The 16,062-nt window shown below is 53.3% G+C and overlaps 1 protein-coding gene across 1 annotated transcript in view; it reads left to right on the top strand.

The window, feature by feature from the left end:
• Positions 1–3,210: 3,210 nt before the first annotated feature.
• Positions 3,211–16,062, top strand: part of Lrp1 (LDL receptor related protein 1) — an 84,624-nt gene continuing 71,772 nt past the window's right edge. The window contains exons 1-3 of the mRNA XM_021175130.2: positions 3,211–3,747; positions 11,602–11,724; positions 13,924–14,061. Coding sequence (XP_021030789.1) covers positions 3,678–3,747; positions 11,602–11,724; positions 13,924–14,061 — 331 coding nt within the window. The 5' untranslated portion in view covers positions 3,211–3,677. The remainder of the gene's footprint in view (positions 3,748–11,601; positions 11,725–13,923; positions 14,062–16,062) is intronic.

Here is a 16,062-nt window from a genome sequence, read left to right as displayed (position 1 = left end):
AGCACAGGCCCAGAACGGCGGCTGAGGGCAGGTTCTGGATCGCCATGGCTGACAGAAAAGCTCACATTTGACCTGTCCTGTTGAATTTCCATTATTTCTGTTATAATTCCAGCCTAAACTACTACTATTCCCCTACCACCACCTTTTCTCATGCCCACTGTGGGGGTACACATCTTTTCTTTTTAATGCAAATTGGTGTGCTGCCTGCATGTTTGTCTGTGAGGGTGTCAGATCCCCTGGAAGTGAAGCTACAGACGGTTGTGAGCTGCCAGGTGAGTGCTGGGAATGGAACCCAGGCCCTCTTGAAGAGCAGCCATCTCTCCAGCCCCCTCCTCTACCCTCTTTTGAGACAGGGTCTCATGTAGCACAGGCTGGTCTAGCTCTTTCTCTATAGCCAACGATGGCCTCTGATTCTCCACCTTGCTCCTTTAGCCTCCACCTCCTTGGTGCTGGGTTTACAAGTGTGTGCTACTGCATACAGTATACAGTGCTAGGCTTTGAGCTCAGGGCTTCGTGCATGCCAGGGGAGCACTCAGTGGTCTGAACTACATTCCAGTCCTTGCAAGAGGCTTCCTAGGAGGTGGCAAGGGTGCTGGAGGAATGGCTTGGTGGTTAAGAACCTGCTCTTCCAGGTGACAAGAGTCGTGTTCCCAGCACCCAAAAAAAATTTTTAGAGGCTGGAGAGATGGCTCAGAAGTTAAGGGCATTTGCTGTTCGCCCAGAGGTCCTGAGTTCAATTCCCAGCAACCACATGGTGTCTTATAACCATCTGTAATGTGGTCTGGTGCCCTCTTCTGGCTTGTAGGCATATATACAGGCAGAACAGTGTATAAATTAAAAAAAAAAAAAATTATTTATTTATTTATTTATTTAACCTGAGTGTTCTGTCTGCTTGTCTACCTGCATACCAGAAGAGGGCATCGGATCCTATTACAGATGATCCCAAGCCACCATGTGGTTGCTGGGAATTGAACTCAGTACCTCTGGAAGAGCTGTCAGTGCTCTTAACCGCTGAGCCATCTCTCCAGCCCCCAAATAAAATAGTCTTAAAAAAAAAATTTTTTATTCTTGTCTGTGTGTAGAAGTGTGCACCTGTGTGCAGGTCCCCATGGAGGCCACAAGAGGGCATCAGACCTTTTGAAGCTGGAGTTACAAACAGTTATGAGCCAACCCAATGTGTGTCCTGATCACTTAGGACCTTAGTAAGAACAGCAAGAGCTCTGAGCCATCTCTCCAGCCCCACATCTCTTTCTTTCTTTTGTTCTTTCTTCCTTTTTCTTCCTTTCTTTTTTCTTTTCTTTTTTTTTTTTAATGTGGTTGTTGTTTTGAAGGGTAGCCACTGAGACAAAGAATAAAAGGATGAGTGTTATCGGAAATACCCAGGACAGGTCCATGGAAGAGACACGAGGTGAGAAGTCTTCAGGAAGAAGATTCACCTGTGTAAGCCAAACGGCAGGCTCTTAGCCTTCTCAGGCTACAAGCTGCATGGTAGCTATTGATATCTTTTTTTTTTTTTTCCTGTCAACGTTGCCTGAGGTCAGTTTCAACCAGATTTTGCTTGGACCACAATATTGGGTGGAGACCTAGCAGAAGCCTGTGAGCATCCACTAAAAATATTTAGTGACTCCATGCCTGGGCCTGGCACTGTATTAGGCCATGGAAGCTGGATAAAAGAATAACAGACCACCCCTGCTGAGAGAAACCCTGTGCTAGAAAAAAAAGGAGGAGGAGGAGGAGGAAGAGGAGGAGGAGGAGGAAACCTTCAGTATACTTCAAAAGGAAGAAAGACATCAGGCCTCTACTTGAGCACAGGCTGGAAACTGGACAGAGGAAAGATGGATCCTGAGAGTCCAGCCTGGGAGACTACAGTTAGCCTGTCGGTGAGACGCATAAGCTCTCATTGGAGAAAGGCTCTCAGTCATTAATGGACAAGTCTATTTTCTGCCAGTGACAGGCTGGAGTGTGGGGAGGTCACTCCTGTGGAGTTAGTGTACTGGTCTCTGGTCTTTAAAGTTCATCTCTAGCCAGGGATGTCGCCTGCTGAGCTTTCCAGAACTTTCACTTCAGGTCACAGAGAAAGTCAGACACTAAGGGTTACAGCCTTCAAACGTTGCCCACAAGAGGGCAGTGGCCGGAAGCACGTTCGCCGGCCTTAGGAACCGCCCGATGCTTTCTGGACTCCAGAGTACCGTTCCCAAACCGACTGAGACTGGGGACAAAGGTCCGGCACTCAGCACACAGCCCCCTAGGACCGGTGTCTGGAAGCGGGGCTCAGGAGACCTTCATTCCAACTCCCTGTAGTTTGGCATCTGAAACCCTGACTTGGTGGGAGGCCAGTCAGAAGGTATCAAAAACAAAACAAACAAACAAAAAAATCGAGCCTGACCTCTCAGGGCGCAAGGGGATGGCTCTACCCCAACCCCACCCGCTGGTGAGTCACCTCTCTCCAAACCAGAGCCTGCCTCTCCTGCGCCCCGTGCCAGGCGAGCAGGGCTGGGCGGGTACTAAGGTGGGCTCCATCCCTGAGCCCAAGGCGGGCGGACAAGCTGCAGCGTGTCCCCGCGGGTGTCCCTGTTTACTCTGAGCCCTGGAGCGAGGTGGGGGCGGGTCCATGTGGCCACTCCTTCACTCCGCCTCCTGAGGACGCAGGCCCCAATCCCAGACCGGTTCTTACAAAGTCTCCAAATCAAAGCTCAGCCTTTCCCGCACCTTCCCGGCGGACCGGCCACCCCTGCCCCCACCCTAGGCTAGGGAGGCACTGTCTGGGTTTCCCCAAGGAAATTAGGCCTCCGCCTAGACAGCGGCTCGGGACCCCACAGAGGGGATCTGAAATCCTGGGGTGTGACATAGAGTTTTAAAGAGGCACTAGAGCGCAGCTCTCCTTGCCCCTTACCCAATCCCACCCTTGGCTCTACCGGCTCTAGGGAGCGCTGGGATGAGGTAGACGCAGTTAGAGGACAGGGTGCCCGGGGACTCCCACTCTCGGACCGCTTCCCAGAACTCCAAAGCTTGTCGCGCCTCCGACTCCCCCTCCCCAGGGCAGCGCGCCAAATCAGCGCATGCGCACTGTCAGGATTGCCGCGTAGCTCTTTCTCCCCCCCCCCACCTCTTTTTTTCTTTCCCCGCCCCTTCCCTCCTTCCCTCCTCTCCCTGTCCCCTCCCTCTCCCCTCTGACCATCCCCCCCCCCCCCCCCCCCCCCCCCGCGGCACTTCAGTCCGGGGAGCAGCGGTGCGAGCTCCAGGCCAGTGCACTGAGGAGGCGGAAACCGGGGAGCCCCTAGTGCTCCATCAGGCCCCGACCAAAGGCACCCCCATCGGGTCCACGCCCCCCACCCCCCACCCCGCCTCCTCCCAATTGTGCATTTTTGCAGCCGGAGGCGGCTCCGAGATGGGGCTGTTAGCTTCGCCCTGGGAGGGGGAGAGGAGCGAGGAGTAAAGCAGGGGTGAAGGGTTCGAATTTGGGGGCAGGGGGCGCACCCGCGTCAGCAGGCCCTTCCCAGGGGGCTCGGAACTGTACCATTTCACCTATGCCCCTGGTTCGCTTTGCTTAAGGAAAGGATAAGAATAGAAGAGTCAGGGAGAGGAAGATAAAGGGGGACCCCCCAATTGGGGGGGGGGCGAGGACAAGAAGTAACAGGACCAGAGGGTGGGGGCTGCTGTTTGCATCGGCCCACACCATGCTGACCCCGCCGTTGCTGCTGCTGCTGCCGCTGCTTTCAGCTCTGGTCGCCGGGGCCACTATGGATGGTGAGTGAGATTCCGGCGGCCCCCATGGACCCCTGGGGGCTCCCCCTCCCCAACCCCCACTCCTGCGTCTGGATGGGGAAGGGAGACGCGGGAGGGGGTGCCTTTTGTTATCCCAGTCCAGCTGACACAGCAGCGGCCTGACTGGGGGCGGGGATGGGGTCTGATTTGGGGGATGGGAGCCTGGGACAAATGATGCTTCCAGGGCCCCCCAGCTCAGACAAAGACTAGAGGCCTGGGTAGGAAAGGAGGGCTCCCCCTTTTTCTGATCTTGGGATTGAGAGGCCTTCTCTTTCTATCTCTGGTACGGGAGGGCCTCTGCCTCCCCTACATCCTCCACCCTCCCGCCCCCCCCCCCCATCTGAATTGTGAAGGAATCCGGATTTGCTGTGTACCGCTGCAAAAGGGGGCGGAGGGCCTTTTGCAGTGGACTCTGAAGGCTGGAAGGCAAAGCCGGCTAGGGGTGCCCTGCTGGCCAAAGGGCAGGCAGGCCGAGAAAGCTGTGGGTGGGGATAGGCAGGGCCCCCTGTTTGGGTGTGGAATGAGCCCTGCATCCCAGGCATGGAGGCCCGGGTCCAGAATCCTGGGCTGCCTGCCTGGGTTCCGAAGTGAGCAGCTCCCCTCTGAGGGCCTCTGTCAGGAGCCCGGTTGAGGGATGGAGGGGTCTGGTGACGCTTATGGCTGGCTTTCCTTTCTTAATTCCTGGGAGCTTTAAGATGAGAGGAAAAACGTCAGATGTCATCATTCTGGAAGAGACTGGAGAATGGTCTGGAACGCTGGGGAGGGGTTCAGAGGAAGCTCTGTCTCCCCGATTTCTGGCTTGATCACAGTTTGGGTTGGAAGGAGAGTTGGAGGTTGGGATGGGGGTTATGACCATGCCCCCAATCCTGCTCACTTAGTAAATGTGTAAAGCCCAGCCCTGTCTCATTTCATACATACACTTTGTATATTAGTTAGGCTTGGGCTGCTGTGTTGTTTTGGGGGACTTGCATGCCCCTCGTCCCTATTTCTGTCAGCTGTTTTTCCTCTTGCATGAGTCCCCAGTTCAAGACTTGCCCAGGCTTCACGCTGGGGTCATGGGGTTGAATTGGGCTGGGTCCCTAACTTGAGAAGGGGTGAGATTTTGTGACTTCCTGTCAGGTTTGCCTCTCACTGAGGACAACAGCTTCGTAGCATCTTACAGCCCTCCTCTGCCTTCAAGAGCTTGCCAGGCCGGGATTGGGAAAGTTTTTCTCTGAAACCAGATTATGTATCCTCCCCCACCCCTGTCTCTAACTTGTTTCAGTTGTGGGAGGAGGACAAGAGGGTCAGGAGGCAGCTGTGCCCAGGAAAACAGTTTACTCAGTGGCCTTCAGTCATGTCATGTCGGGGACTGTCTTGTCTAGCTGCCACCCCTAATTTTCTGCCTGCAATGAGGAAAGAGACTCTGCCCTGTCAGGCAAGCCTGTGCAGCCACCCTCTGCCCTTCACATCTAACGTCATCCCGTGCTTTCTTCTTGGTCTCAGAGCTGGGACGGGAGAAGAAGGGAAACTGAGGCAAAGAGCTTTGGGAAGAAAAATGTATTAAGCAAGAAACAGACTTGCCAGAAACCCTGTGGACGAGGGTGGATGGAATCAGGTAGAAGGGAAAGATGCCTGTGGAGATGTCTGGCTCATACAGTGCTGGGTCCTGGGAAGCATACCCCCCAAGACCCTAAATGCTGGGCTAAGTTGATAGGTGGTCATTGAATGAGGAACTCTGACACGCTCCCCTTAACTTCTCTAGCCACGTACCTCTAAGTCTCTAGTTCATTTCAGCTCTGCACACAGTTTCTCAGGGCTGGGATAAAGGTGGTAGGGTATTTATCCTAGTGCACAGGATGCCCCCTGTTCCATCTCTGGCAAGAAATACAGTCCAAGGAAAGGACTACCTCCTGGGGAGGAAGAGAGGACCTGTAGAAGAGTAGACTCCGTGCATTCTGGAGCTCTTAGCCAGGCCCTCTAGACACTGAACGTTCGTCTTGGCTTCCTAGAGAAGGACCCTTCTGCCTCGACCTACCTAACAGTTCTATTTGCCCTTCCTGTTGCTCAGGAATAACTCTAGGGATTGCCCCATACAGACTGCCCCACACAGACTGCCCCATACTCTCTTCCCTCTGTGTCTGAAACTCATCCGGGAGTCCTTTGCCTTATGGGGTGAGAGGCTTCACTTCCTCCTGGTAGACACATTTGGATACATTTGTAGCCAAGGAGGATGGAAAAGGCAGAGAAGGATCATTGACGGCCCAGCTGAGATGGGACACTTCGTGGTGGAGGAACTTGAAGGGCAGCCCACTCAGGGAAGACAGCTAACTTCTCTCCCCAGCCCTCTCCTCTCCAGCGTGAGCCCGGCATGTTAATAGTTACTGGGAAAGGTGGACAGTTGATGGGAGTTATGAGGTTGACGTGTCAGCCTCCTGTCTTCCTGGAGAACGTTCCAGTTCTCTATTCTCCCAAATCCTAAACATCCCTTCTTCAAAGCCAGGCATGTGTAGGAAATTCATTGGGGCTATTATTTTGATGTTGGGGGCTGCTTCACAAGACTTATTTCTTTTTCTTGTTCTCTGTGCTTTTGTTTGTTTTATTATTCTCCATCACCTGCCTTTACTGGGCCTTCCAACCATGTCACCCCAGGCCCAGCCCTAAGTCAGATCCTTTCCAAACCCATACCCTCTTCAAACCCCTTCCTGGGGTTGGGCGCAGCTCAGGGCGGGGGGTGGCAGGGCACACTTAAGGCCCTGGATTCTGTCCCCTGTACCAACAAACCCCAAATCAACCGGCCATCGCTTACCTTTGCAAAGGCTTTCCTTATCCCCATTTTACTCAAACTGCAAACCAAGAATGTATTCTCTCACACACACCCTGAATTCTCTTCTGGGGTCTTCCCTGCCCCGTGGATTCTTTACCCTGCCTGTGATCCAGGTCTGAGCAGGAGAGCTTGCTTGTCCTTGGGGAACCTGGGCTGTTGAGTGGGACCATGCAAGGGTCCCAGAGTTGGTGGTGACTTGTGCCAGGGAACCTGGTCCCGCCTCCTGTGTTCTGTCCCAGATTTCAGCCTGGTTAGCAGGATCCTGCATTGTTTGGAGAAGGAAGCAGTTGGCTCTGGAGTGTTTCCCGTGCTGCGACCTCATGGCACCAGCGCAGAGCCTCCCAGAAGGTGCTGAGGGGTAGAGAGAAGGGATTCTACATCACACTCCCATGAGATGACAGTCCCATGCCCTGACTTCCCTGGCTGAAGAGTTTGACTTCCTTGTGTGTTGTGTGGGGGTTGGGGGAGACACCCTCCCACTCTGTGAGAGACAGCAGCCTCTAATCTGGACTCCCATTAGCAAAATGTTTCTGATGCTGGGACTTTGTCTCCCAAGGCCAGGATATGTGCTACCCTCCACTCTGTCACAGGGAGAGGGGGTCATTTTCTGAGTTCACCCCAGAAGAGCTGGGTCACCCTCTGGGCAACCTCTGCCCCGAGCCCACTTCCTGTCTTTTTTGGCTGTCTGCTTTGCTGTGTGTCTGCTCTGTGTCTCTGGCCCTCTTGGTTCATACCTTGTGTTTGTGCAGCCTTTGCAGCCTTTCAGCCTTGACTGTTCTCAGTCACTGTCTTAATTTCTTTTGTCTAACTCTAACTTCTGTGCAGTCCCCTGGATCTTGAAAGCTACCTGGTAGTGTTATTTCTCCTGGGCTTTCCTGCCTGTCCCTTACCTTCCTGGACCCAGACGGTCCCCTCCAACTTCCTCTCTCCTAACCCTCCTCACTGATTTTGGGAAGTGTCATTAGGGCACATATTTCTGGAACAACAACATGAAAAAAAAATTGATTTTTTTTTTTTTGATGTTGTTGTTGTGGGCTAAAAGGGAGGACTGGAGGTCCTTTTCAGAAAGAAAAAAAGGAGGTGAGACTTCTAGTAGAACTTCCTCCTAATGGAAAAGACCTAGAGAACAGGTCAGGAGCTTAGGTCCTTACCACCAGTGAGTGGTGAGCGCAGGCCATGTGGTCATGGGGGAGGGCCAATAACGGACTCAGCCTTGGGAGAGAGAGGTTGACCTCCGCAGGCATTCCAGTGGATCTGGATTTTATTTGTGGGGGAAAGGAAGAGACAGGGTCGTGGGTCAGGCTGATGTCCTGCTGAGTCAATATTGACTCAGGATTGAAGGGTAGACCCTTCTCTTCCCCTGGCGGTCCAAGCCACCCTGTCTGTCCATCTGTCCCAGGCCGCAAAGCAGGGTTTCAGACTCAGGAATGACAAAAATGTGTCTGAACCTCACTGAGCAGGAAGGAGCCACTGGTAACACCCAAAATACATAAAATTTGGGGAAAGCTCTGTGTTGGGCAGGAGGCCTTCCCTGCCTGGCTCTCCTCAAGTATTTGAAAGCTCGGATTCCTGCAGTCTGTCCCCAGCTCTGCTTGTTCCCTTAGCTTAACCATGCGGTTTCTCTTACAGAATGTCCCCAGACCTATTAGAGGGCGCCTAGCCCTCTCTCTACCCTGTCACTCTCCAAGTGGCCCAGGGTCACTTTCTTGCTGTTCCAGCCTTCTGTCTCCTGTCCTTCAGGAAGAATGCCTGGGGTTCCCAGGGGTTGTTGAAGGGCAGGCACTGCTTCTTTGGAAAGTCTCTGTCTGAGACTATACTTTCTCCCCCTTCCTTAGCCAAGCATACTGGCTCCTGCCACCACCCTACCCCAAGGTCCCAGAGTGGGACAGAAAAGATAGCCAAGGCTTGAGCCAGGCAGTGGGATCTGTGTTGTGTCTGGATACACACCCAACCCCACACCTCCTGGCCTGCCTGGCTCCAGCTTGGTGGCCCTGGGGGCCATGGCTGGGCTGGGTGCCTGGTTGGGGAGGGGCAGGGTGTTGGCCAAGTTAGCATGGCGGTCACATCTCTAGGCAAAGCTGAGAACAGACAACCCTGTGTCCCCGTGCTCCTTCAGCTCTCTCTCCCTCCTCCCTCTCTCCTGCTTCTCCCTTAGGCCCCAGCCCTCCTCTGTCCCATTCTTACCCCACCCCTCCATGCCCTCCTCCCCAGAGGCTACCCAGTCTGAATAATGTCTGTTGCCCTTCCTCTGACAGGGAACGATGTTCCTACCTCTTCTTTCTCAGGGTTCTCTGTAGGATATACACTGGCAAGCATCTCGTAGCCTGACAGTTGGACCCCAGGGCTTCAGATCTGTGTGTGGCACTTAGTGGTCACTTTTAAAGAATGTTCATTGCCATCTGGTGTGGGGGACGGTGAGGGGATGGGCAGGGACCAGAGGTTGGTCACCAATTCCTGACCCACAAAGACAGGTTTTTCTGAGTGTGGAGTTCAGATGCACAAGACTCCACTAAGGACATCTAGGTTGGCTTGGCCTTTAAAGAGATTATACATTTCCTCTTCCATCCTACTCCCTCCCAGCTCCCTCCCAGCCTGGAGGAAGCGTCACTTGGCTGTGGAGACTGCCCCAAAGTAGGTTATGTTATGTGTTTTCCTTCTCCCCCTGAAGGAAATCAAAGACAGGCTTCAGCCTTCTCACTCAAAATTCCTAGGGCTTTCTCCACCATGGCTGACAGGAAGTCCTTTCACTTATCTCTCTCCAATCCTTCTGCTATCCTGGCTCTCCTGAGAGACCCACAACCTCCCCCTCCACCCCCACCCCCACCCACCCTCTGCCCCTGGGCCTGAAGAGATGGTGCAGGATAGGGTCTGAGCCCTCCTCTTCCTTTCTGGGAGGGAGGGAGGGAGGGAGGGAGCCCATCCCCCACGGCCCTCCACAAGAGCACATCTGGTTTGCGAATCTCTCATTTCAGCTTTTGGAGTTTGCCAGCTGCTGTTTCCTCTGTCAAATTCAGGCCAAAAATGGGGGTTGGGGGGACAGTGGGGGAACCATGTGAGGGCCAAAGGAGGGGATCCACGGCTGGGACTCGGAAGACAGAGGAGGTCAGAGCGACCAGCCAGTGACCTCAGGCCCTGGCTGTGAGTTCTGCCACACTGGGAGTGTCAGGGCATAGGCTCAGCCCCAGGTGGGAGAGGGAAGACATGTCGATGGCCTGGGTATCTTGGGGGGGGGGTCCACTCTGAGCTCCAAACACCCCCATCTGTCTCTGAATCCCACTGCGGTCCCTCTCTCCCCCCTCAGGCAGCCTGGCTGGCCAGGGGAAGCGATGGTCTCCAGCATGCTAACTAGGTTGGCAGGGCTGTTTCCCCGGGAAGACCTCACAGCTGGCCCAGTGGGGCAATGAACTCAGCATTATCCACCTCCTCAAGGGGCCTTTATTCCCGGATCAGGGTGGGAGGGAGGGAGGGGGACTCCAAGGGGGCCTGGCCAGGCCTTCCTTGATGTGTTTCCTGAACTTAGCTCTGATGCTGGCCAGGGGCCTGGGTACAGTCCCCTCTGCCAGAGCTGGGGATGAGAGAGAGAGGGACATTTCAGTGTGGCCATCAGACTCCCTCCTTCAGAGCCCTGACACACTTTTCTTACTCTCCTGTCTCAGCCTGAGTTAGGACTGTGTCATTTCCCCAGGAACTGTAGGTCTGGAGGGGTCCATGGCCTTTGGATCCATCTCAGTGCCTAGTTCAGTGCCTGGCACAGAACTGGCCTCCGGTTCTGTGTCAGGGAAACAGAAACGGGCTTTACCCAGTGGGAGAAAAGGTGATGAGAAGCTGGGAGAGGAGATTCCTGCCCTGGTGTGGATTGAAAGACCCCACCCCCACCCCGTGCAGGACATGGTGACTGGAACAGATGGGCTGCCTCCCCAGTGAGGGCTGCACTCTTTAAGAACCTAGAGCCCTGGCGCTGAAGAGATGACTCAGTGGTTAAGAGCACCACTTGCTTTTCCAGAGGTCCTGAGTTCAAATTCTGCCATGCAAAGGCAGCTCGCACCCGTTTCTAACTCCACTTCCAGGGGATCCGGTGCCTCTGCTCTCCTCAGGCACCAGGCAAGCGTGCTACCCAGACAGCCACGCAGGCAAAACACCCGTACACATAAAACTTAAAAAGAAAGAAAGGAAAAACAAAACAACAAATGCAGATTTGGCTGAACTGGGTTGAGTAAGTCCTAGTTTGTCACTTTATAATCCTTGGCAGGTCTGGCCCAGAAACTGTGGGCTAGCCTTCCCTCATATCAACTTGTGGGGAAGACTAAATATGACGGCACACGGAAAGAGCTAGTTTATCACTGTCTGAGGCTCCCAGGACTGCCAGCTGTCTTTGGTGTAGCTCCTCACTGGGGGATGAAAGGGATTAGAACCAGGTGGTCCCCATGGATATAATCACTCCATAGGTGAGGGGCATCCCAGTTAGTTCCTAGAGATCAAGCCAGCCAGCACCCTGCCTCTGATGGGTCCTTCTTATCCGGAGAACTCCCCCGAAAGCTGAAGTTTCTGCCCAGCTGTCTTCTGCAGATAACATCTCCAGGCCACACTGTGTGCCAAGGGCAGCTCCCCAGTTCTCATCTGGGGGTCCAGTGGTAAGGGGTAGGAGCTGGATGATATAGGTCAAGAGGCCAGTAGTGTCCTGAGGTCAGAAGCAGAGGTTAGGAAAGGCCAGCTGCCGACTGGCAGTGGGAACAAGAGGAACATGGAAAGGCACAGCAGAGGGCTCTGCCCTGCCCCGCCATCATCCCTGGCAGGGTGAGGGGTGCTGGTGTCTGGTGTGGTGACAAACAACAAGGAGATAGAGGGACATGCTGTACAGACAAACTAGAAAACTTGGGAAGGGGTGATAAGATCCTCTTGGCTCCTCCGGTGTTCCAGGCCCATGGTATAGAGGATGGATGCTGGAGAAGAATGAGCCTTAGGAAGCCCCAGGGTCCAAGAGTTGACTTCTGTCCTTCCTTGACATCTACCCTTTCTTTCCTTGCCTCTAGCCCCTAAAACTTGCAGCCCTAAGCAGTTTGCCTGCAGAGACCAAATCACCTGTATCTCAAAGGGCTGGCGGTGTGACGGTGAAAGAGATTGCCCCGATGGCTCTGATGAAGCCCCCGAGATCTGTGAGTACCTTCCCGGGCTTGCTCTCTCCAGATAAGAGCAGCCATCTCTAGCCTAGCATGGACCTTGCTCTGTGCTTGTATTTGCCCGTGACACAGCTAAAAGTGTAGCCGCTTCTTCGGAGTACCCGCAGGGTTCCTGGTGTGCGTAGCAGTAGCACCTGGGATTTCTCCTTTGGCTGCTACGTGCCCAAGGCTGTTGGAGACAGTATCCTCTGAGGCCGCATCTCTGTCTCGAGGAGATAACCGAGCCGCCCTTGCCCTTTCCTTCGAGCATTTCCTCTGGCTGGTGCTCACTGAGCAGCCTCCCTGCTGCCAGGTACCCTGCTGCCCTTAGTCCCAGGCCAAAGGCCACTGCCCTGTACCAGAAGCCCCACCCCTGTGCCCTTCCCGACACCCTCCCCTCCCCTCCCCTCCCCTGCTCCCAATAAGTGGTGTAATCAGAGGCAGCTGTTTAAACTGGGAGAAAGGTCCCCACCCAGCCTTCACCCAGCCAGTGGCCAGGATGGGGAACGGATCATAGGGTAGAAGACTTGCTGCCAAGACCCTAGAGTCCTGGGGTCTCCACCCAAAGTGTCTCCCCCACATGGCCAATCCTGGCCAAGGTCTTAGCATGCTCAGGGCTTCATCTGGCTCTGGTCCCATCTGTGCCCTTTCCCCATACCTCCAACCATGGTTATCAAGGGTAACGCGTAGGGTGGAAATGAAGGCACCTGTTTTCTTCCTTACCCCAGTGTCCTGCCCTGGGTGAGTAGGAGCCGGGGTATTAGACCTGTAACCTCCTCCTGGCTAAACTACTTCCTCTCCACACATTTGACCCCCTGCCTGTGTGGTGGAAGGACAGAAAACCGAGGAGAAGGGCTGGGCCACACTCTTGTTCATTCTTCAATCTGTTTGCTACAAATCTCATCTTAGCTAATTCCCACATAACAGAATCACATAGCCCCAATCTGGCCCACTGACCAGACAAGGTTCTGACAGGTTTATATAGCCCGTGTGGATGCTCCTAAGAGTGGCCAAAGAAACCCTCTGACAGATGCCCAGACACGTGGACACAGGGGTACACACAAACCCAGGCCGGGTCACAAAATGTAAACTCCCTTGCCCATGAGCCACTCCCTGCACAAGCAGTGCCTATAGGGCTCCACCCACACAGACACACCCTCTCCTACCTTGCTTGTTGGGACCATTGTCTTACCCTCTCATCCCTCTACCTGGTAACCATGGTAATTAAGAGGTATGTGGTCTGTAGGCCACAACTTTGGACCTCTCCAGATCCTTTCGTTAGATCTTTGCTCTGGGTTGCAAGTCTAGAATAATACTGTTGAATTGAAATACAGTATAAGACACATACACGGTTCTGAAATTTCTAAGTAGCCACACTAAAAAAATTAATTTGAGTGCTTTTACCAAAGACACCTAAAATATTGTTTCAATATACTAATACTATCTGTATGAAATTATTAGAGATCCTTTGCCCTCCTTTGATATATCAAAAACTAGTATATGTTTTATAAGGAGTTTTAAAGATTTACTTATTTTTATTTATATGAGTACACTGTAACTGTCTTCAGACACACCAGAAGAGGGCATCAGATCCCATTACAGATGGTTGTGAGCCACCATGTGGTTGCTGGGAATCAAACTCAGGACCTCAGGAAGAGCAGCCAGTGCTCTTAACCACTGAGCCATCTCTTCAGCCCCTATAAGTAGTTTTAACTTAGTGCACACTCACAGCATTTGAGAACCATATAAGGCCGGTGCATGTATGTGAGCTGGCTCTCACTTGTAGACCCAGCTCTGCTCTCTGAGAACCATACAAAGGTGGTTTGTGTTTGTTTATCATTTGAGCCCCTTTCTGCCAGGGACTATGTTTCCTTAACACTCATCAAAATCTTTCACTTCTGCCTTCTGCCTGTCTCCCGATTACAGGATGTTGAGGTTGGGGGTTCCCTAAGCGTGGAGCATTTGGGAGTAGGCCCTAGCTCTCCCCTTTGCACAGCCGTCCCCAGATGTGTGGCTACTCTTGTGAGCAGCTATATGTAGAAGGGTCCATCCAATCCCTAAGACCTCTTGAGATCTAGAATGTATGGCTATCTGAAATGCCAATCTTGGCTTATTAAATCTATCTACCCAGTACAGAGACGACTAGACAGCCACCCCAGGCAGCCTGGTCACGCCGTCACTTCTGTTTGCTCCCAGGTCCACAGAGTAAAGCCCAGAGATGCCCGCCAAATGAGCACAGTTGTCTGGGGACTGAGCTATGTGTTCCCATGTCTCGTCTCTGCAACGGGGTCCAGGACTGCATGGATGGCTCAGACGAGGGTGCTCACTGTCGAGGTAAGGGCTCCCCATACTCTCCTGTGCCAACAATACAAGATCTCTTGGCTCCGTGTCTGGTAGGATGACCAGTTTGTGATCAAGGACCATCTTTGAGCTTTAGTGTGTATGAGACCTTGTTCCGCTCTCATGCCCAGGCTTGCGGGACCCCTTGGGCTTGGAGATTGTTCAAACAGCCCTAAGGGCTTCAGCCGTAGGCCTGACTGGCCACTTTCCTCTGGCTGTGTGTGCTTAGATAAGTCACTGCCTCTTTTCAAGTCCGTTCTCAACTAGTCAGCATTTTTATACTGTTTGTTTTTTATTGTGAACTCCTTCAAAAGCTTTCCTCTCTGACTCCTGACAGAGGATTGGAGGTGCTGTGTTCAGAGCTGGGGATAGGCACGGAGGGAGAGTTTGTGACCCTCCAGAACTGCAAATCTGGGAGGGGCCTTGAAGCCACTCTGCTCCTTCCTTTCCCAGCAGCCCATACATTCTCAGAGCTGTGGATGGGGGAGGCAATTCAGTCTGAGGATGGAACACTAGTGATAAGTCATACCTCTTAGCTGTGGTAGCAGCTTGAGAGGAACCCATGGTGTGGGTAGTGACAAAGCTTCAGGCTTAGCTCTTAGGGAAATAGTAGCCTCTTTTCTTCTGCCCTGGGCTCTGGGCCTGGAGCAAGCAACATCTGACAGACCTTGAGGAAGACAGTCATGGGAGTCGGGGTGTGGCCAGCATCGTATGTCATACACATGTCAGAAAACATCTGCCTGTGGGAGGCAGCACATCTGGATCCTTTCACTCCAGCACGGACTGTGGAGCAAGGGAATTTGTGGGGGATTTTTCTCCTCCTTTCTTTTTGGCTGAATTCATCTGGAGATCCTGGAACGAGATACAGAAATTAAGTTTAGGGATAACTTCAGCCCCGTGACCAAGCTTAGCCAACAGTGTGTGCCCAGGTTCAATTCCTTCTGGAATACCTTTTTAGTTACAGAAACAAACAAACAAAAACTTGACTTTGAACCTCCCCCAATATTAGAGAAGTCCCCCCTCCCCCGCCACCCAGCCCTAAACCAAGACGTCTTTTCTAGATTTTCCACAGCAGGCAATATTTTCTTCCTTGGCAAAAGACAGCAAAGGCGGTACATTTGGACTTTCTGGTCAAAGAAGGGCAGAGGAGTAACCGAGGCCCACCTCCCCACCCCAGCTCCTCCTGCCAGGCTTAGCGCCCTAAACACCTTAGCCTCTGAGCTGTTCTCTTCTGTGTGGAGGAGTGGGGCACTTGGACAAAGGGGTCTTTGTGGCTTAGTTGCCCAGCCCCAACAAGCCCTTAATTGGGTCGCTGGTCTTGGGGGGGGGGCTGTTCTCGTACCTCTCCCCGCCCTGCCCCTGTCTTACCCCTTCTGTCTCCCCCGTGGAAGTGGGTCATGGCAGAAGGAAGAATCCACTTTACTCCTCCTCTTCATCCTCCATCTGGACTCTGGGTCTCCCTCCGAGGCCCCCAGAGCTCAAAGCTGACTTAGAACAGTACTTTTAGGCCAGAAGACAAAAGCAACCGTGTGTCTGTCCACTCTTCACCCTCAGCTGGAGCTGATGTAGTAACAACTCCCTTTGGGTACAAACACAAGGCACACAAAAGGGACAAGATTCACTGTCCCTTCCTGTGGCTCCCAGAACCCATCCTAGGGCAGACACAGATATACTGAGTGTCGGGGCAGGAAGAGGCGGGTGACAAACCACAGTTGGCTGTGACCCTGTATCTGCTGTGTTAGCCCCTTCTGGGCTTTGCAAAAATACTATACTGCAGTTGCTTCCTCAGCCCCCTCGCTCTCAGATACAATGGCCTTTACTTCAATGCAGTTTCTGAAGGGTGACTGGAAATGGAGGGGGTTTGCTGTCTTGGGATTAACTGTGTGTCTGGGGTGGTTGCTGTCCTGGGGTGGCTGTGTGTCTGGGGTAGTTGCTGTCCTGGGGTGGCTGTGTGTCTGGGGTGGTTGCTGTCCTGGGGTGGCTGTGTGTCTGGGG

This window comes from Mus caroli, chromosome 10 (genome assembly GCF_900094665.2).
Source record: "Mus caroli chromosome 10, CAROLI_EIJ_v1.1, whole genome shotgun sequence".
Lineage (NCBI taxonomy): Eukaryota > Metazoa > Chordata > Mammalia > Rodentia > Muridae > Mus > Mus caroli.
This window is presented reverse-complemented; position numbering and strand designations above follow the sequence as displayed.